Source organism: Ascaphus truei, chromosome 4, assembly GCF_040206685.1.
Source record: "Ascaphus truei isolate aAscTru1 chromosome 4, aAscTru1.hap1, whole genome shotgun sequence".
Lineage (NCBI taxonomy): Eukaryota > Metazoa > Chordata > Amphibia > Anura > Ascaphidae > Ascaphus > Ascaphus truei.
In genome coordinates, this window is record NC_134486.1 from 423,970,114 (window position 1) to 423,992,289 (window position 22,176).

A 22,176-nucleotide genomic window follows, 5' to 3' on the forward strand; every position below is an offset into this window, starting at 1 on the left:
GTTACATCTCTAAAAGAGAATCACTCGGTCACTAGCTGAAACCCCCCAAACACTGAAAGTTACATCTCTAAAAGAGAATCACTCGGTCACTAGCTGAAACCCCCAAACACTGAAAGTTACATCTCTAAAAGAAAATCACTCGGTCACTAGCTGAAACCCCCAAACACTGAAAGTTACATCTCTAAAAGAAAATCACTCGGTCACTAGCTGAAACCCCCAAACACTGAAAGTTACATCTCTAAAAGAGAATCACTCGGTCACTAGCTGAAACCCCCCAAACACTGAAAGTTACATCTCTAAAAGAGAATCACTCGGTCACTAGCTGAAACCCCCAAACACTGAAAGTTACATCTCTAAAAGAAAATCACTCGGTCACTAGCTGAAACCCCCAAACACTGAAAGTTACATCTCTAAAAGAAAATCACTCGGTCACTAGCTGAAACCCCCAAACACTGAAAGTTACATCTCTAAAAGAAAATCACTCGGTCACTAGCTGAAACCCCCAAACACTGAAAGTTACATCTCTAAAAGAAAATCACTCGGTCACTAGCTGAAACCCCCAAACACTGAAAGTTAAATCTTTAAAATTCTTTTTTTATTCATTTGTCATAAAATATATATTTAAATTGTTCAGCACAGAATTGGGAAACCTCACAGACGTGAGAACAATTTCCCATTGAATGAAAGCCGGAGCAGACGGTCTGTGTGACGCCGGAGCAGACGGTCTGCGTGACGCCGGAGCAGACGGTCTGCGTGACGCCGGAGCAGACGGTCTGCGTGACGCCGGAGCAGACGGTCTGCGTGACGCCGGAGCAGACGGTCTGCGTGACGCCGGAGCAGACGGTCTGCGTGACGCCGGAGCAGACGGTCTGCGTGACGCCGGAGCAGACGGTCTGCGTGACGCCGGAGCAGACGGTCTGCGTGACGCCGGAGCAGACGGTCTGCGTGACGCCGGAGCAGACGGTCTGCGTGACGCCGGAGCAGACGGTCTGCGTGACGCCGGAGCAGACGGTCTGCGTGACGCCGGAGCAGACGGTCTGCGTGACGCCGGAGCAGACGGTCTGCGTGACGCCGGAGCAGACGGTCTGCGTGACGGCGGAGCAGACGGTCTGCGTGACGGCGGAGCAGACGGTCTGCGTGACGCCGGAGCAGACGGTCTGCGTGACGGCGGAGCAGACGGTCTGCGTGACGGCGGAGCAGACGGTCTGCGTGACGGCGGAGCAGACGGTCTGCGTGACGGCGGAGCAGACGGTCTGCGTGACGCCGGTGGCTGCATTTCCAAACTATGCCCATTTCCTGTTGGAAGTTTAAATAAAAACCCTTCTTATTCAGTTGCAGTCTTCCCTGCGTGAAACTTCATGCAGTCGCATCTGAAACTTGTGCATCAAACTGGCGTTGCCAACAAATATTAGGACAGCACTGAATGATAAGCAGCGGGACATGAATAAGCAGAACGCAGACACCGACCCACCAGCTGAACAAACCAATACTTAAGGGTCTGTTTGTAAAGCAATGTACAATGGGAGCGGGATGGGGGATCTCCAGCAGCGAGAGGCCGGCCAGGCACACGCCCGGTGGCAGAGGCGCTCAGGGATGGGGGCCAGGCACACGCCCGGTGGCAGAGGCGCTCAGGGATGGGGGCCAGGCACACGCCCGGTGGCAGAGGCGCTCAGGGATGGGGGACAGGCACACGCCCGGTGGCAGAGGCGCTCAGGGATGGGGGCCAGGCACACGCCCGGTGGCAGAGGCGCTCAGGGATGGGGGCCAGGCACACGCCCGGTGGCAGAGGCGCTCAGGGATGGGGGCCAGGCACACGCCCGGTGGCAGAGGCGCTCAGGGATGGGGGCCAGGCACACGCCCGGTGGCAGAGGCGCTCAGGGATGGGGGCCAGGCACACGCCCGGTGGCAGAGGCGCTCAGGGATGGGGGCCAGGCACACGCCCGGTGGCAGAGGCGCTCAGGGATGGGGGCCAGGCACACGCCCGGTGGCAGAGGCGCTCCGGGATGGGGGACAGGCACACGCCCGGTGGCAGAGGCGCTCAGGGATGGGGGCCAGGCACACGCCCGGTGGCAGAGGCGCTCAGGGATGGGGGCCAGGCACACGCCCGGTGGCAGAGGCGCTCAGGGATGGGGGCCAGGCACACGCCCGGTGGCAGAGGCGCTCAGGGATGGGGGCCAGGCACACGCCCGGTGGCAGAGGCGCTCAGGGATGGGGGCCAGGCACACGCCCGGTGGCAGAGGCGCTCAGGGATGGGGGCCAGGCACACGCCCGGTGGCAGAGGCGCTCAGGGATGGGGGTCAGGCTCACGTCCTGGTGGCAGAAGCCAGGCAAAATTGATCTTACATCATACAGTCCTTAAATATAAAGTCCATGAGGGATTAGGAAGGGTCTGCACTAAATGGGGCAGCACAATTGATATGGTTGGAGGCTGCCTTTGTGACCCTAACGCCGGGACTGTGACTGGGAGGACATGACGGGGGTACGGCGTGACAGCAGTATCTAGGGGAGGACAGACTCGCAATCACGTGTAGACCCCACACTGACAGAGCTGGAGAGATGTTCTGAGGGTCACAGTGATATCAATCTGCAAAGAGGGAGGTGGCGCGTCATCTCCAATCAGGAGGCAGGGTGCTCTGCGATCTAGAAAAGGAAGGAAAGGGTGGGGGGCGGTTACACGACGTGGCAGGAAAGGCTGGGGGGCTTACACAACGTAGTAGGGGCTGGGGGGGTAACACGACGTAGGAGGGGCTAGGGGGTACACGACGTAGGAGGAGGGGCTAGGGGCTACACGACGTAGGAGGAGGGGCTACACGACGTAGGAGGAGGGGCTACACGACGTAGGAGGAGGGGCTACACGACGTAGGAGGAGGGGCTACACGACGTAGGAGGAGGGGCTACACGACGTAGGAGGAGGGGCTACACGACGTAGGAGGACCAAAGGGGTACACAACGTAGGAGAAAGGGCTAGGGTAGATACACGACGTAGGAGGGACTAGGGGGGTAAATGACGAAGGAGGGACTAGGGGGGTAAATGACGTAGAGGGGACAAGGGGGGTAAATAACGTAGAGGGGACTAGGGGGGCAAATGACGTAGGAGGAGGGACTAGGGGGGTAAACGGCGTAGGAGGAGGGACTGGGGGGTACATGATGTAGGAGGGACTAGGGGGGTACACGACGTAGGAGGGCCTAGGGGGGTAAATGGCGTAGGAGGGACTAGGGGGGTACACGACGTAGGAGGGACTAGGGGGGTAAATGACGTAGGAGGGACTAGGGGGGTAAATGACGTAGGAGGGACTAGGGGGGTAAATGATGTAGGAGGAGGGGCTAGGGGGATACACGACATAGGAGGAGGGACTAGGGGGGTAAATGACGTAGGAGGGACTAGGGGGGTAAATGACGTAGGAGGGGCTAGGGGGGGTAAATGAAGTAGGAGGGACGAGGGGGGTAAATGACGTAGGAGGAGGGACTAGGGGGGGTAAATGACGTAGGAGGGACTAGGGGGGTAAATGAAGTAGGAGGAGGGGCTGGGGGGGTAAATGACGTAGGAGGGACTAGGGGGGTAAATGACGTAGAGGGACTAGGGGGGGTAAATGACGTAGAGGGACTAGGGGGGGTAAATGACGTAGAGGGGGAATGTTCTCACTTCTAGTTGAGCTGCCGGATGAGCTGGTTAATGCCGACCCCCCTGTTCCCGGGGTCTCCCACCTCACTCAGGTACCCCTTCCGGTTAACGCCAGCGTGACGGGACACGGATAGCTGGAATGGACACAGGAAGTCGTTCACCTCGGAGAAGTGACTTCCTGCCGTGTACAACTCGTGTATCAAATCCTCAAGGCAGATAACACCAGCCTCTCCTACAGAGAGAACGCAAGAGAGCACGAGTGAGATCGCAAAGGTAATACAGAGTGAGCGCGCATAACCAAGGCTGTGTTTTATACCCAGGAGACCCGCTGAGGGAGAGTGTATTACCCAGGAGACCCGCTGAGGGAGAGAGAGTATTACCCAGGAGACCCGCTGAGGGAGAGCGAGTATTACCCAGGAGACCCGCTGAGGGAGAGCGAGTATTACCCAGGAGACCCGCTGAGGGAGAGCGAGTATTACCCAGGAGACCCGCTGAGGGAGAGAGTGTGTATTACCCAGGAGACCCGCTGAGGGAGAGAGTGTGTATTACCCAGGAGACTCACTGAGGGAGAGAGAGTGTATTACCCAGGAGACTCGCTGAGGGAGAGAGAGTATTACCCAGGAGACCCGCTGAGGGAGAGAGAGTATTACCCAGGAGACCCGCTGAGGGAGAGAGTGTATTACCCAGGAGACCCGCTGAGGGAGAGTGAGTATTACCCAGGAGACCCGCTGAGGGAGAGTGTGTGTATTACCCAGGAGACCCGCTGAGGGAGAGTGTGTATTACACAGGAGACCCGCTGAGGGAGAGTGTATTACCCAGGAGACCCGCTGAGGGAGAGTGTGTATTACCCAGGAGACCCGCTGAGGGAGAGAGTGTATTACCCAGGAGACCCGCTGAGGGAGAGAGTGTGTATTACCCAGGAGACCCGCTGAGGGAGAGAGTGTGTATTACCCAGGAGACCCGCTGAGGGAGAGTGTGTATTACCCAGGAGACCCGCTGAGGGAGAGAGAGTATTACCCAGGAGACCCGCTGAGGGAGAGAGTGTATTACCCAGGAGACCCGCTGAGGGAGAGAGTGTATTACCCAGGAGACCCGCTGAGGGAGAGTGAGTATTACCCAGGAGACCCGCTGAGGGAGAGTGAGTATTACCCAGGAGACCTGCTGAGGGAGAGAGTGTATTACCCAGGAGACCCGCTGAGGGAGAGAGTGTATTACCCAGGAGACCCGCTGAGGGAGAGAGTGTATTACCCAGGAGACCCGCTGAGGGAGAGAGTATTACCCAGGAGACCCGCTGAGGGAGAGAGTGAGTATTACCCAGGAGACCCGCTGAGGGAGTGTGTATTACCCAGGAGACACGCTGAGGGAGTGTGTATTACCCAGGAGACACGCTGAGGGAGTGTGTATTACCCAGGAGACCCGCTGAGGGAGAGAGTGTATTACCCAGGAGACCCGCTGAGGGAGAGAGTGTATTACCCAGGAGACCCGCTGAGGGAGAGAGTGTATTACCCAGGAGACCCGCTGAGGGAGAGTGAGTATTACCCAGGAGACCCGCTGAGGGAGAGAGTGTGTATTACCCAGGAGACCCGCCGAGGGAGAGAGTGTATTACCCAGGAGACCCGCCGAGGGAGAGAGAGTATTACCCAGGAGACCCGCCGAGGGAGAGAGTGTGTATTACCCAGGAGACCCCCTGAGGGAGAGTGTGTATTACCCAGGAGACCCGCTGAGGGAGAGTGTATTACCCAGGAGACCCGCTGAGGGAGAGTGTATTACCCAGGAGACCCGCTGAGGGACAGAGTGTATTACCCAGGAGACCCGCTGAGGGAGAGTGTGTATTACCCAGGAGACCCGCTGAGGGACAGAGTGTATTACCCAGGAGACCCGCTGAGGGAGAGTGTGTATTACCCAGGAGACCCGCTGAGGGAGAGTGTGTATTACCCAGGAGACCCGCTGAGGGAGAGAGTGTATTACCCAGGAGACCCGCTGAGGGAGAGAGTGTATTAACCAGGAGACCCGCTGAGGGAGAGAGTGTATTAACCAGGAGACCCGCTGAGGGAGAGTGTATTACCCAGGAGACCCGCTGAGGGAGAGAGTGTATTACCCAGGAGACCCGCTGAGGGAGAGTGTGTATTACCCAGGAGACCCGCTGAGGGAGAGAGTGTATTACCCAGGAGACCCGCTGAGGGAGAGAGTGTATTACCCAGGAGACCCGCTGAGGGAGAGTGTGTATTACCCAGGAGACCCGCTGAGGGAGAGAGTGTATTACCCAGGAGACCCGCTGAGGGAGAGAGTGTATTACCCAGGAGACCCGCTGAGGGAGAGTGTGAGTGTGAGTATTACCCAGGAGACCCGCTGAGGGAGAGTGTGTGTATTACCCAGGAGACCCGCTGAGGGAGAGTGTGAGTGTGTGTTTTACCCAGGAGACCCGCTGAGGGAGAGTGCGAGTGTGTGTATTACCCAGAAGACCCGCTGAGGGAGAGTGTGTGTATTACCCAGGTGTTCCTCTATCAGGGTGTTGTCCGTCAGCGCCACTCTCTTTCCCCGGACTCGCCCCTGTCCACGTTTCAGGATCAGCTCACGCACGGATTTCAGGTTGGGGAATCTGCAGAGAGAACGAGGGGTCAGCGCTCGGCCCACGCACCGCGGCCACAGAATGAGGGGTCAGAGCCTGGGCCACAAAGAGAGGGGTCAGCGCTCGGCCCACGCACCGCGGCCACAGAATGAGGGGTCAGAGCCCGGGCCACAGAATGAGGGGTCAGAGCCCGGGCCACAGAGAGAGGGGTCAGAGCCCGGGCGACAGAGCGAGGGGTCAGAGCCCGGCCCACGCACCGCAGCCACAGAGAGAGGGGTCAGAGGTCGGCCCACGCACCGCGGCCACAGAGCGAGGGGTCAGAGCCCGGCCCACGCACCGCAGCCACAGAGAGGGGTCAGAGCTCGTCCCACGCACTTCGGCCACAGAGCGAGGGGTCAGAGCCCGGCCCACGCACCGCAGCCACAGAGAGAGGGGTCAGAGGTCGGCCCACGCACCGCAGCCACAGAGCGAGGGGTCAGAGCCCGGTCCACGCACCGCAGCCACAGAGCGAGGGGTCAGAGCCCGGCCCACGCTCTTCGGCCACAGAGCGAGGGGTCAGAGTTCGTCCCACACACTTCGGCCACAGAGCGAGGGGTCACTTACACCCACACCACATATGGGTCCCTGTACTCCCCATGCCACGTATTCTGCCTTCCCCTGCACTGACCCTCACGAATGGCTCCAACCTAGCCACGTTTGCCCCCCACACGTGGCCCCTCCATGCAAGGCTCCTCCATCAGCACTACACTATTGGCTCCTCCACGGAAGTCACCCCCATGCCACGTCTCCCCCTCAACCCCCCCGGTACTTATGGACCCCCTTGCCGCACTCCCCCAAACTCCACGTATGGCCCCTCACCTGCGCTCACCGCCATGCTGTGTATGGTGTGTCCTCATCACACAACATGTGGCCCTGCAGCCACGTACTAAACCCCGTGCCACGTATGGCCCCTGTAACCCTTACTCACCCCCATGCCACGTATGGCTCCACCACGTGCAGCATCTTTATGGATGAAGGTGTCAAGTTTACGAAGACCCCCGAGAAAATCTTCTCCAGGCGCAAAGTTCTGAAGACGCCCATCACGTGGCGACTGATACCTTTAATACTGAGAGAGGGGGGTGTGAGAGACTATCACGTGGCGACTGATACCTTTAATACTGAGAGCGGGGGGGGGGGGAGGTGAGAGACGCATCACGTGGCGACTCATACCTTTAATACTGAGAGAGGGGGTGAGAGACGCATCACGTGGCGACTGATACCTTTAATACTGAGAGAGGGAGGGGAGGGGGTGAGAGACGCATCACGTGGCGACTGATACCTTTAATACTGAGAGGGGGGTGTGTGAGAGACGCATCACGTGGCGACTGATACCTTTAATACTGAGAGCGGGGGGGGGGGGGGGGAGGTGAGAGACGCATCACGTGGCGACTGATACCTTTAATACTGAGAGCGGGGGGGGAGGTGAGAGACGCATCACGTGGCGACTGATACCTTTAATACTGAGGGGGGGTGGGGGGGTGGGAGAGACGCATCATGTGGCGACTGATACCTTTAATACTGAGAGGGGGTGGGAGGTGAGAGACGCATCACGTGGCGACTGATACCTTTAATACTGAGAGGGGGGGGAGGTGAGAGACGCATCACGTGGCGACTGATACCTTTAATACTGAGAGAGGGGGGGGGGGGTGAGAGACACATCACGTGGCGACTGATACCTTTAATACTGAGAGAGGGGGGGGTGGGAGAGACGCATCACGTGGCGACTGATACCTTTAATACTGAGAGGGGGGGGGGGGGTGAGAGACGCATCACGTGGCGACTGATACCTTTAATACTGAGAGATGGGGGGGGGGGAGAGACGCATCACGTGGCGACTGATACCTTTAATACTGAGAGGGGGGGGGGAGGGGGTGAGAGACGCATCACGTGGCGACTGATACCTTTAATACTGAGAGAGGGGGGGGGGGGGGGGTGAGAGACGCATCACGTGGCGACGGATACCTTTAATACTGAGAGAGGGGGGGAGGGGAGGTGAGAGACGCATCACGTGGTGACTGATACCTTTAATACTGAGAGAGGGGGGGGGTGAGAGCCGCATCACGTGGCGACTGATACCTTTAATACTGAGAGAGGGGGGGGGGAGGGGGTGAGAGACGCATCATGTGGCAACTGATACCTTTAATACTGAGAGAGGGGGGGGTGAGAGACGCATCACATGGCGACTGATACCTTTAATACTGAGAGAGGGGAGGGGGGGGGGGGGGGTGAGAGACGCATCACGTGGCGACTGATACCTTTAATACTGAGAGAGGGGGGGGGGAGGGGGTGAGAGCCGCATCACGTGGCGACTGATACCTTTAATACTGAGAGAGGGGGGGGAGGGGGTGAGAGACGCATCACTTGGCGACTGATACCTTTAATACTGAGGGGGGGGGGGTGGGAGGTGAGAGACGCATCACGTGGCGACTGATACCTTTAATACTGAGAGGGGGGGGGGAGGGGGTGAGAGACGCATCACGTGGCGACTGATACCTTTAATACTGAGAGGGGGGGGAGGTGAGAGACGCATCACGTGGCGACTGATACCTTTAATACTGAGAGAGGGGGGGGGTGGGAGAGACGCATCACGTGGCGACTGATACCTTTAATACTGAGAGGGGGGGGGGGGGGTGAGAGACGCATCACGTGGCGACCGATACCTTTAATACTGAGAGATGGGGGGGGGGGGGGAGAGACGCATCACGTGGCGACTGATACCTTTAATACTGAGGGGGGGGGGGAGGGGGTGAGAGACGCATAACGTGGCGACTGATACCTTTAATACTGAGAGAGGGGGGGGAGGGGGTGAGAGACGCATCACGTGGCGACTGATACCTTTAATACTGAGAGAGGGGGGGAGGGGAGGTGAGAGACGCATCACGTGGTGACTGATACCTTTAATACTGAGAGAGAGGGGGGTGAGAGCCGCATCACATGGCGACTGATACCTTTAATACTGAGAGAGGGGGGGGAGGGGGTGAGAGACGCATCACGTGGCAACTGATACCTTTAATACTGAGAGAGGGGGGGGTGAGAGACGCATCACATGGCGACTGATACCTTTAATACTGAGGGGGGGGGGGGTGGGAGGTGAGAGACGCATCACGTGGCGACTGATACCTTTAATACTGAGGGGGGGGGGGTGGGAGGTGAGAGACGCATCACGTGGCGACTGATACCTTTAATACTGAGGGGGGGGGGGGTGGGAGGTGAGAGACGCATCACGTGGCGACTGATACCTTTAATACTGAGAGGGGGGGGGGAGGGGGTGAGAGACGCATCACGTGGCGACTGATACCTTTAATACTGAGAGAGGGGGGGGGGGGGGGAGGTGAGAGACGCATCACGTGGTGACTGATACCTTTAATACTGAGAGAAGGAGGGGGGGGGGTGAGAGACGCATCACGTGGTGACTGATACCTTTAATACTGAGAGAGGGAGGGGAGGGGGTGAGAGACGCATCACGTGGCGACTGATACCTTTAATACTGAGAGAGGGGGGGGAGGGGGTGAGAGACGCATCACGTGGCGACTGATACCTTTAATACTGAGAGAGGGGGGGGGGAGGTGAGAGACGCATTACATGGCGACTGATACCTTTAATACTGAGAGGGAGGGGGGGGGTGAGAGACGCATCACGTGGTGACTGATACCTTTAATACTGAGAGAGGGAGGGGTGAGAGACGCATCACGTGGTGACTGATACCTTTAATACTGAGAGATGGGGGGGGTGAGAGACGCATCACGTGGCGACTGATACCTTTAATACTGAGAGAAGGGGGGGGGAGGGGGTGAGAGACGCATCACGTGGCGACTGATACCTTTAATACTGAGAGGGGGGGGAGGTGAGAGACGCATCACGTGGCGACTGATACCTTTAATACTGAGAGGGGGGGGAGGGGGTGAGAGACGCATCACGTGGCGACTGATGCCTTTAATACTGAGAGAGGGGGGGGAGGGGGTGAGAGACGCATCACGTGGCGACTGATACCTTTAATACTGAGAGAGGGGGGGGGGGAGGTGAGAGACGCATCACATGACGACCGATACCTTTAATACTGAGAGAGGGAGGGGGGGGGGGGTGAGAGACGCATCACGTGGTGACTGATACCTTTAATACTGAGGGAGGGGGGAGGGGGTGAGAGACGCATCACGTGGCGACTGATACCTTTAATACTGAGAGAGGGGGGGGGGGTGAGAGACGCATCATGTGGCGACTGATACCTTTAATACTGAGAGAGGGGGGGGTGAGAGAGATGCATCACGTGGCGACTGATACCTTTAATACTGAGAGAGGGGAGGGGGGGGTGAGAGACGCATTACGTGGCGACTGATACCTTTAATACTGAGAGGGGGGGGAGGGGGTGAAAGACGCATTACGTGGCGACTGATACCTTTAATACTGAGAGAGAGGGGGGGAGGGAGGTGAGAGACGCATCACGTGGCGACTGATACCTTTAATACTGAGAGAGGGGGGGGGTGAGAGACGCATCACGTGGCGACTGATAGCTTTAATACTGAGAGAGGGGAGGGGGGGGGGGTGAGAGACGCATCCCGTGGCGACTGATACCTTTAATACTGAGAGGGGGGGGGGGGGGAGGTGAGAGATGCATCCCGTGGCGACTGATACCTTTAATACTGAGAGGGGGGGGGGGGAGGTGAGAGATGCATCCCGTGGCGACTGATACCTTTAATACTGAGGGGGGGGAGGTGAGAGACGCATCACGTGGCGACCGATACCTTTACTACTGAGAAGGGGTGAGAGACACCTCATGGAGGGGGGGTGGCGGCAAATAGGCAGCAGCGGGGGGGGGGGGGGGGGGGAGGGGGAGAGGCGCCAGCGGGGGGAGGGGAGAGAAGAGGCGCTAGCGGGGGGAGGCGGCGAGAGAAGAGGCGGCAGATCTGGGATCCTTACTCTGTTATCCGCACCACAAAGGCGAGACGATGGAGCGCAGGCATGGACACTCGCTTGGGATAACTCTCCATCCTCCGTAGTCTGGAATCATCTCTCAGCTTTCTACGCGAATCTCGTACAAAACATTCTAAACGTTTAAACTTTATCTGCTTCCCGGGCTGAACCTAGAGGGGCGGGAGACGAGGAACAGAGAAGGGTGTTACACACGGAGGAGAGAGGGGGGGGAGACGAGGAACAGAGAAGGGTGTTACACACGGAGGAGAGAGGGGCGGGAGACGAGGAACAGAGAAGGGTGTTACACACGGAGGAGAGAGGGGCGGGAGACGAGGAACAGAGAAGGGTGTTACACACGGAGGAGAGAGGGGCGGGAGACGAGGAACAGAGAAGGGTGTTACACACGGAGGAGAGAGGGGCGGGAGACGAGGAACAGAGAAGGGTGTTACACACGGAGGAGAGAGGGGCGGGAGACGAGGAACAGAGAAGGGTGTTACACACGGAGGAGAGAGGGGCGGGAGACGAGGAACAGAGAAGGGTGTTACACACGGAGGAGAGAGGGGCGGGAGACGAGGAACAGAGAAGGGTGTTACACACGGAGGAGAGAGGGGCGGGAGACGAGGAACAGAGAAGGGTGTTACACACGGAGGAGAGAGGGGCGGGAGACGAGGAACAGAGAAGGGTGTTACACACAGAGGAGAGAGGGGCGTGAGACGAGGAACAGAGAAGGGTGTTACACACGGAGGAGAGAGGGGCGGGAGACGAGGAACAGAGAAGGGTGTTACACACGGAGGAGAGAGGGGCGTGAGACGAGGAACAGAGAAGGGTGTTACACACGGAGGAGAGAGGGGCGTGAGACGAGGAACAGAGAAGGGTGTTACACACGGAGGAGAGAGGGGCGTGAGACGAGGAACAGAGAAGGGTGTTACACACGGAGGAGAGAGGGGCGGGAGACGAGGAACAGAGAAGGGTGTTACACACGGAGGAGAGAGGGGCGGGAGACGAGGAACAGAGAAGGGTGTTACACACGGAGGAGAGAGGGGCGTGAGACGAGGAACAGAGAAGGGTGTTACACACGGAGGAGAGAGGGGCGTGAGACGAGGAACAGAGAAGGGTGTTACACACGGAGGAGAGAGGGGCGGGAGACGAGGAACAGAGAAGGGTGTTACACACGGAGGAGAGAGGGGCGGGAGACGAGGAACAGAGAAGGGTGTTACACACGGAGGAGAGAGGGGCGTGAGACGAGGAACAGAGAAGGGTGTTACACACGGAGGAGAGAGGGGCGTGAGACGAGGAACAGAGAAGGGTGTTACACACGGAGGAGAGAGGGGCGGGAGACGAGGAACAGAGAAGGGTGTTACACACGGAGGAGAGAGGGGCGGGAGACGAGGAACAGAGAAGGGTGTTACACACGGAGGAGAGAGGGGCGTGAGACGAGGAACAGAGAAGGGTGTTACACACGGAGGAGAGAGGGGCGGGAGACGAGGAACAGAGAAGGGTGTTACACACGGAGGAGAGAGGGGCGTGAGACGAGGAACAGAGAAGGGTGTTACACACGGAGGAGAGAGGGGCGTGAGACGAGGAACAGAGAAGGGTGTTACACACGGAGGAGAGAGGGGCGGGAGACGAGGAACAGAGAAGGGTGTTACACACGGAGGAGAGAGGGGCGTGAGACGAGGAACAGAGAAGGGTGTTACACACGGAGGAGAGAGGGGCGGGAGACGAGGAACAGAGAAGGGTGTTACACACGGGGGAGAGAGGGGCGGGAGACGAGGAACAGAGAAGGGTGTTACACACGGAGGAGAGAGGGGCGGGAGACGAGGAACAGAGAAGGGTGTTACACACGGAGGAGAGAGGGGCGGGAGACGAGGAACAGAGAAGGGTGTTACACACGGAGGAGAGAGGGGCGGGAGACGAGGAACAGAGAAGGGTGTTACACACGGAGGAGAGAGGGGCGGGAGACGAGGAACAGAGAAGGGTGTTACACACGGAGGAGAGAGGGGCGGGAGACGAGGAACAGAGAAGGGTGTTACACACGGAGGAGAGAGGGGCGTGAGACGAGGAACAGAGAAGGGTGTTACACACGGAGGAGAGAGGGGCGTGAGACGAGGAACAGAGAAGGGTGTTACACACGGGGGAGAGAGGGGCGTGAGACGAGGAACAGAGAAGGGTGTTACACACGGAGGAGAGAGGGGCGAGAGACGAGGAACAGAGAAGGGTGTTACACACGGAGGAGAGAGGGGCGGGAGACGAGGAACAGAGAAGGGTGTTACACACGGAGGAGAGAGAAGCGTGAGACGAGGAACAGAGAAGGGTGTTACACACGGAGAAGAGAGGGGCGGGAGACGAGGAACAGAGAAGGGTGTTACACACGGAGGAGAGGGGCGTGAGACGAGGAACAGAGAAGGGTGTTACACACGGAGGAGAGAGGGGCGGGAGACGAGGAACAGAGAAGGGTGTTACACACGGAGGAGAGAGGGGCGGGAGACGAGGAACAGAGAAGGGTGTTACACACGGAGGAGAGAGGGGCGGGAGACGAGGAACAGAGAAGGGTGTTACACACGGAGGAGAGAGGGGCGGGAGACGAGGAACAGAGAAGGGTGTTACACACGGAGGAGAGAGGGGCGGGAGACGAGGAACAGAGAAGGGTGTTACACACGGAGGAGAGAGGGGCGGGAGACGAGGAACAGAGAAGGGTGTTACACACGGAGGAGAGAGGGGCGTGAGACGAGGAACAGAGAAGGGTGTTACACACGGAGGAGAGAGGGGCGTGAGACGAGGAACAGAGAAGGGTGTTACACACGGAGGAGAGAGGGGCGTGAGACGAGGAACAGAGAAGGGTGTTACACACGGAGGAGAGAGGGGCGGGAGACGAGGAACAGAGAAGGGTGTTACACACGGAGGAGAGAGGGGCGGGAGACGAGGAACAGAGAAGGGTGTTACACACGGAGGAGAGAGGGGCGTGAGACGAGGAACAGAGAAGGGTGTTACACACGGAGGAGAGAGGGGCGGGAGACGAGGAACAGAGAAGGGTGTTACACACGGAGGAGAGGGGCGTTACACACGGAGGAGAGAGGGGCGGGAGACGAGGAACAGAGAAGGGTGTTACACACGGAGGAGAGAGGGGCGGGAGACGAGGAACAGAGAAGGGTGTTACACACGGAGGAGAGAGAGGCGGGAGACGAGGAACAGAGAAGGGTGTTACACACGGAGGAGAGAGGGGCGGGAGACGAGGAACAGAGAAGGGTGTTACACACGGAGGAGAGGGGCGGGAGACGAGGAACAGAGAAGGGTGTTACACACGGAGGAGAGAGGGGCGGGAGACGAGGAACAGAGAAGGGTGTTACACACGGAGGAGAGAGGGGCGGGAGACGAGGAACAGAGAAGGGTGTTACACACGGAGGAGAGAGGGGCGTGAGACGAGGAACAGAGAAGGGTGTTACACACGGAGGAGAGAGGGGCGTGAGACGAGGAACAGAGAAGGGTGTTACACACGGAGGAGAGAGGGGCGGGAGACGAGGAACAGAGAAGGGTGTTACACACGGAGGAGAGAGGGGCGGGAGACGAGGAACAGAGAAGGGTGTTACACACGGAGGAGAGAGGGGCGTGAGACGAGGAACAGAGAAGGGTGTTACACACGGAGGAGAGAGGGGCGTGAGACGAGGAACAGAGAAGGGTGTTACACACGGAGGAGAGAGGGGCGGGAGACGAGGAACAGAGAAGGGTGTTACACACGGAGGAGAGAGGGGCGGGAGACGAGGAACAGAGAAGGGTGTTACACACGGAGGAGAGAGGGGCGTGAGACGAGGAACAGAGAAGGGTGTTACACACGGAGGAGAGAGGGGCGTGAGACGAGGAACAGAGAAGGGTGTTACACACGGGAGAGAGAGGGGCGTGAGACGAGGAACAGAGAAGGGTGTTACACACGGAGGAGAGAGGGGCGAGAGACGAGGAACAGAGAAGGGTGTTACACACGGAGGAGAGAGGGGCGGGAGACGAGGAACAGAGAAGGGTGTTACACACGGAGGAGAGAGGGGCGTGAGACGAGGAACAGAGAAGGGTGTTACACACGGAGGAGAGAGGGGCGTGAGACGAGGAACAGAGAAGGGTGTTACACACGGAGGAGAGAGGGGCGGGAGACGAGGAACAGAGAAGGGTGTTACACACGGAGGAGAGAGAAGCGTGAGACGAGGAACAGAGAAGGGTGTTACACACGGAGGAGAGAGAAGCGTGAGACGAGGAACAGAGAAGGGTGTTACACACGGAGGAGAGAGGGGCGGGAGACGAGGAACAGAGAAGGGTGTTACACACGGAGGAGAGGGGCGTGAGACGAGGAACAGAGAAGGGTGTTACACACGGAGGAGAGAGGGGCGGGAGACGAGGAACAGAGAAGGGTGTTACACACGGAGGAGAGAGGGGCGTGAGACGAGGAACAGAGAAGGGTGTTACACACGGAGGAGAGAGGGGCGGGAGACGAGGAACAGAGAAGGGTGTTACACACGGAGGAGAGAGGGGCGGGAGACGAGGAACAGAGAAGGTTGTTACACACGGAGGAGAGAGGGGCGGGAGACGAGGAACAGAGAAGGGTGTTACACACGGAGGAGAGAGGGGCGTGAGACGAGGAACAGAGAAGGGTGTTACACACGGAGGAGAGAGGGGCGGGAGACGAGGAACAGAGAAGGGTGTTACACACGGAGGAGAGGGGCGTTACCACGGAGGAGAGAGGGGCGGGAGACGAGGAACAGAGAAGGGTGTTACACACGGAGGAGAGAGGGGCGGGAGACGAGGAACAGAGAAGGGTGTTACACACGGAGGAGAGAGGGCGGGAGACGAGGAACAGAGAAGGGTGTTACACACGGAGGAGAGAGGGGCGGGAGACGAGGAACAGAGAAGGGTGTTACACACGGAGGAGAGAGGGGCGGGAGACGAGGAACAGAGAAGGGTGTTACACACGGAGGAGAGAGGGGCGTGAGACGAGGAACAGAGAAGGGTGTTACACACGGAGGAGAGAGGGGCGTGAGACGAGGAACAGAGAAGGGTGTTACACACGGAGGAGAGAGGGGCGGGAGACGAGGAACAGAGAAGGGTGTTACACACGGAGGAGAGAGGGGCGGGAGACGAGGAACAGAAGGGTGTTACACACGGAGGAGAGAGGGGCGGGAGACGAGGAACAGAGAAGGGTGTTACACACGGAGGAGAGAGGGGCGTGAGACGAGGAACAGAGAAGGGTGTTACACACGGAGGAGAGAGGGGCGGGAGACGAGGAACAGAGAAGGGTGTTACACACGGAGGAGAGAGGGGCGGGAGACGAGGAACAGAGAAGGGTGTTACACACGGAGGAGAGAGGGGCGGGAGACGAGGAACAGAGAAGGGTGTTACACACGGAGGAGAGAGGGGCGGGAGACGAGGAACAGAGAAGGGTGTTACACACGGAGGAGAGAGGGGCGGGAGACGAGGAACAGAGAAGGGTGTTACACACGGAGGAGAGAGGGGCGTGAGACGAGGAACAGAGAAGGGTGTTACACACGGAGGAGAGAGGGGCGGGAGACGAGGAACAGAGAAGGGTGTTACACACGGAGGAGAGAGAGGCGGGAGACGAGGAACAGAGAAGGGTGTTACACACGGAGGAGACAGGGGCGGGAGACGAGGAACAGAGAAGGGTGTTACACACGGAGGAGAGAGGGGCGGGAGACGAGGAACAGAGAAGGGTGTTACACACGGAGGAGAGAGGGGCGTGAGACGAGGAACAGAGAAGGGTGTTACACACGGAGGAGAGAGGGGCGAGAGACGAGGAACAGAGAAGGGTGTTACACACGGAGGAGAGAGGGGCGGGAGACGAGGAACAGAGAAGGGTGTTACACACGGAGGAGAGAGGGGGCGGGGAGACGAGGAACAGAGAAGGGTGTTACACACGGAGGAGAGAGGGGGGGGAGACGAGGAACAGAGAAGGGTGTTACACACGGAGGAGAGAGGGGCGGGAGACGAGGAACAGAGAAGGGTGTTACACACGGAGGAGAGAGGGGCGGGAGACGAGGAACAGAGAAGGGTGTTACACACGGAGGAGAGAGAAGCGTGAGACGAGGAACAGAGAAGGGTGTTACACACGGAGGAGAGAGGGGCGGGAGACGAGGAACAGAGAAGGGTGTTACACACGGAGGAGAGGGGCGTGAGACGAGGAACAGAGAAGGGTGTTACACACGGAGGAGAGAGGGGCGGGAGACGAGGAACAGAGAAGGGTGTTACACACGGAGGAGAGAGGGGCGGGAGACGAGGAACAGAGAAGGGTGTTACACACGGAGGAGAGAGGGGCGGGAGACGAGGAACAGAGAAGGGTGTTACACACGGAGGAGAGAGGGGCGTGAGACGAGGAACAGAGAAGGGTGTTACACACGGAGGAGAGAGGGGCGGGAGACGAGGAACAGAGAAGGGTGTTACACACGGAGGAGAGAGGGGCGGGAGACGAGGAACAGAGAAGGGTGTTACACACGGAGGAGAGAGGGGCGTGAGACGAGGAACAGAGAAGGGTGTTACACACGGAGGAGAGAGGGGCGTGAGACGAGGAACAGAGAAGGGTGTTACACACGGAGGAGAGAGGGGCGGGAGACGAGGAACAGAGAAGGGTGTTACACACGGAGGAGAGAGGGGCGGGAGACGAGGAACAGAGAAGGGTGTTACACACGGAGGAGAGAGGGGCGAGAGACGAGGAACAGAGAAGGGTGTTACACACGGAGGAGAGAGGGGCGTGAGACGAGGAACAGAGAAGGGTGTTACACACGGAGGAGAGAGGGGCGGGAGACGAGGAACAGAGAAGGGTGTTACACACGGAGGAGAGGGGCGTTACACACGGAGGAGAGAGGGGCGGGAGACGAGGAACAGAGAAGGGTGTTACACACGGAGGAGAGAGGGGCGGGAGACGAGGAACAGAGAAGGGTGTTACACACGGAGGAGAGAGGGGCGGGAGACGAGGAACAGAGAAGGGTGTTACACACGGAGGAGAGAGGGGCGGGAGACGAGGAACAGAGAAGGGTGTTACACACGGAGGAGAGAGGGGCGGGAGACGAGGAACAGAGAAGGGTGTTACACACGGAGGAGAGAGGGGCGGGAGACGAGGAACAGAGAAGGGTGTTACACACGGAGGAGAGAGGGGCGGGAGACGAGGAACAGAGAAGGGTGTTACACACGGAGGAGAGAGGGGCGTGAGACGAGGAACAGAGAAGGGTGTTACACACGGAGGAGAGAGAGACGGGAGACGAGGAACAGAGAAGGGTGTTACACACGGAGGAGAGAGGGGCGGGAGACGAGGAACAGAGAAGGGTGTTACACACGGAGGAGAGAGGGGCGGGAGACGAGGAACAGAGAAGGGTGTTACACACGGAGGAGAGAGGGGCGGGAGACGAGGAACAGAGAAGGGTGTTACACACGGAGGAGAGAGGGGCGGGAGACGAGGAACAGAGAAGGGTGTTACACACGGAGGAGAGAGGGGCGGGAGACGAGGAACAGAGAAGGGTGTTACACACGGAGGAGAGAGGGGCGGGAGACGAGGAACAGAGAAGGGTGTTACACACGGAGGAGAGAGGGGCGGGAGACGAGGAACAGAGAAGGGTGTTACACACGGAGGAGAGAGGGGCGGGAGACGAGGAACAGAGAAGGGTGTTACACACGGAGGAGAGAGGGGCGGGAGACGAGGAACAGAGAAGGTTGTTACACACGGAGGAGAGAGGGGCGGGAGACGAGGAACAGAGAAGGTTGTTACACACGGAGGAGAGAGGGGCGTGAGACGAGGAACAGAGAAGGGTGTTACACACGGAGGAGAGAGGGGCGGGAGACGAGGAACAGAGAAGGGTGTTACACACGGAGGAGAGAGGGGCGGGAGACGAGGAACAGAGAAGGGTGTTACACACGGAGGAGAGAGGGGCGGGAGACGAGGAACAGAGAAGGGTGTTACACACGGAGGAGAGAGGGGCGGGAGACGAGGAACAGAGAAGGGTGTTACACACGGAGGAGAGAGGGGCGGGAGACGAGGAACAGAGAAGGGTGTTACACACGGAGGAGAGAGGGACGGGAGACGAGGAACAGAGAAGGGTGTTACACACGGAGGAGAGAGGGGCGGGAGACGAGGAACAGAGAAGGGTGTTACACACGGAGGAGAGAGGGGCGTGAGACGAGGAACAGAGAAGGGTGTTACACACGGAGGAGAGAGGGGCGGGAGACGAGGAACAGAGAAGGGTGTTACACACGGAGGAGAGAGGGGCGGGAGACGAGGAACAGAGAAGGGTGTTACACACGGAGGAGAGGGGCGGGAGACGAGGAACAGAGAAGGGTGTTACACACGGAGGAGAGAGGGGCGGGAGACGAGGAACAGAGAAGGGTGTTACACACGGAGGAGAGAGGGGCGGGAGACGAGGAACAGAGAAGGGTGTTACACACGGAGGAGAGAGGGGCGGGAGACGAGGAACAGAGAAGGGTGTTACACACGGAGGAGAGGGGCGTGAGACGAGGAACAGAGAAGGGTGTTACACACGGAGGAGAGAGGGGCGTGAGACGAGGAACAGAGAAGGGTGTTACACACGGAGGAGAGAGGGGCGTGAGACGAGGAACAGAGAAGGGTGTTACACACGGAGGAGAGAGGGGCGTGAGACGAGGAACAGAGAAGGGTGTTACACACGGAGGAGAGAGGGGCGTGAGACGAGGAACAGAGAAGGGTGTTACACACGGAGGAGAGAGGGGCGGGAGACGAGGAACAGAGAAGGGTGTTACACACGGAGGAGAGAGGGGCGGGAGACGAGGAACAGAGAAGGGTGTTACACACGGAGGAGAGAGGGGCGGGAGACGAGGAACAGAGAAGGGTGTTACACACGGAGGAGAGAGGGGCGTGAGACGAGGAACAGAGAAGGGTGTTACACACGGAGGAGAGAGGGGCGTGAGACGAGGAACAGAGAAGGGTGTTACACACGGAGGAGAGAGGGGCGTGAGACGAGGAACAGAGAAGGGTGTTACACACGGAGGAGAGAGGGGCGGGAGACGAGGAACAGAGAAGGGTGTTACACACGGAGGAGAGAGGGGCGTGAGACGAGGAACAGAGAAGGGTGTTACACACGGAGGAGAGAGGGGCGGGAGACGAGGAACAGAGAAGGGTGTTACACACGGAGGAGAGAGGGGCGGGAGACGAGGAACAGAGAAGGGTGTTACACACGGAGGAGAGAGGGGCGGGAGACGAGGAACAGAGAAGGGTGTTACACACGGAGGAGAGGGGCGGGAGACGAGGAACAGAGAAGGGTGTTACACACGGAGGAGAGAGGGGCGGGAGACGAGGAACAGAGAAGGGTGTTACACACGGAGGAGAGAGGGGCGGGAGACGAGGAACAGAGAAGGGTGTTACACACGGAGGAGAGAGGGGCGTGAGACGAGGAACAGAGAAGGGTGTTACACACGGAGGAGAGAGGGGCGGGAGACGAGGAACAGAGAAGGGTGTTACACACGGAGGAGAGAGGGGCGTGAGACGAGGAACAGAGAAGGGTGTTACACACGGAGGAGAGAGGGGCGTGAGACGAGGAACAGAGAAGGGTGTTACACACGGAGGAGAGAGGGGCGTCACGCGGTGGTGGCACAGACGGGGCGTAGGGGGGAAAAGGTTAGCTCGCGTGACTTCCTACCTCTCCCCTCCTCCCCCCCAGCATTACCTTGCGTCTCACTTTTTTTCGGCTGACAGTCTCCCCGTTAGCTTGCGTTCCCCTAGCCCCCGGTACCTTGAGCATCTCTAACTCTGTTGCCCCCGTAAGGCCGCGTCCATGCTACATGAGACGGTTTGCGCCGCAAACAAAACTCAGACAGTCAATGCGGACGCCCATAGAACGTACGTGGCTAGTTTTTCCGCAAGACATTTTTTATGTCTCGCGACGGCCGTTCACGTTAGCGGTTCAGCCAATGAGGGCAAACCGCTCATGTGACGCCATGGACACCTCCCCGTTGCTGTGGATCACAGGCCACAGATGGCTTGGCAGACAGGTGCGTGGGAGGTCACGAGCGCCCAGCACAGCCTCAGGCCTTGTCCAGGCGGAGAGCAGGGGCGATCTGTGCCCAGTGTAGTTGCGCAGGGGGTTTCCGTGACAAGCAGCAGAGCACGGAACGCACGCGCTGGACCAAGACATTGTCCCAATGTGTGACCGTGATTAGCTTTACCCTGGACGCAGCCTTACTGTGCTTCTGTCCTCCCCTAGTTACCTTGCGTTTCTCCTCTAGCGCGCGCTTTGCTTCAGCCGCTTTCAGTCCCTGATATTTCTTTCTTTTCTTTAAAAGGTTTTCTGGGACCCGCGGAAGCCTCCGAGACCTGAAAGAGACCGTGAGAGTGAGCGCGCCCGAGACATATAAGAGAGACAGCGCGCCCGAGACATATAAGAGACCACACGCACATACAATATAAGCGCACACATTAAAAGTGCTTATTTTATTTACGCATACACACACACACCAAAAATTAATAGACGATACCGTTCTGTGGCGAGCTTTCGAGATACACTGATCTCTTCTTCCGGCGATGTTACAATGAAAGAAGCTAAAAAGAATGGCAATACTCAAAGGTAATCTCAGAACGCCGAGAGAGAGACGGCTGCACGAATACAAATGTATGCAACTGTTCGGAACACTTAGCGATGGCCTAAATGAGAAGAGTGAGCTGCTAGTTCTTGGGAATTTCAACTTCAATTGGCTTGACCCTAAAAACCACAAAATCCAGATACAACTCAAGTCACTTAATCTATCGCAACTCATTTCCCAACCCACACGGATAAACCTGAAATCGCATAACCATTCCTTGCTAGACTGGATTCTCTCCTCAAACCCCAGCAGAATCCAATCCTCTGGCATCCTTCCTGATATTTCCAGTGACCATGCAATAGTGTGCTGTGTAAGGAAAATTAAACCGCCCCAATCAAGCCCTAAAGTTCTCCTCACTAGAACATTTAGAAACTTTAACCCACAACAGTTTCTGGATGACCTTACCAACTGCCCATGGCACAGAATCGATTTAATTCCCGACCCT

The 22,176-nt window shown here is 58.4% G+C and overlaps 1 protein-coding gene across 1 annotated transcript in view; it reads right to left on the reverse strand.

Moving 5' to 3' along the window:
• Positions 1-573: 573 nt before the first annotated feature.
• The window catches only part of RPL7L1 (ribosomal protein L7 like 1), a 26,788-nt gene continuing 5,185 nt past the window's right edge, over positions 574-22,176 (reverse strand). The window contains exons 2-7 of the mRNA XM_075598842.1: positions 21,360-21,465; positions 11,145-11,308; positions 7,159-7,296; positions 6,112-6,221; positions 3,644-3,854; positions 574-2,640 (exon numbers count right to left, since the gene is read on the reverse strand). Of these exons, the coding sequence (XP_075454957.1) occupies positions 3,646-3,854; positions 6,112-6,221; positions 7,159-7,296; positions 11,145-11,308; positions 21,360-21,465 (727 nt within the window). The 3' untranslated portion in view covers positions 574-2,640; positions 3,644-3,645. The remainder of the gene's footprint in view (positions 2,641-3,643; positions 3,855-6,111; positions 6,222-7,158; positions 7,297-11,144; positions 11,309-21,359; positions 21,466-22,176) is intronic.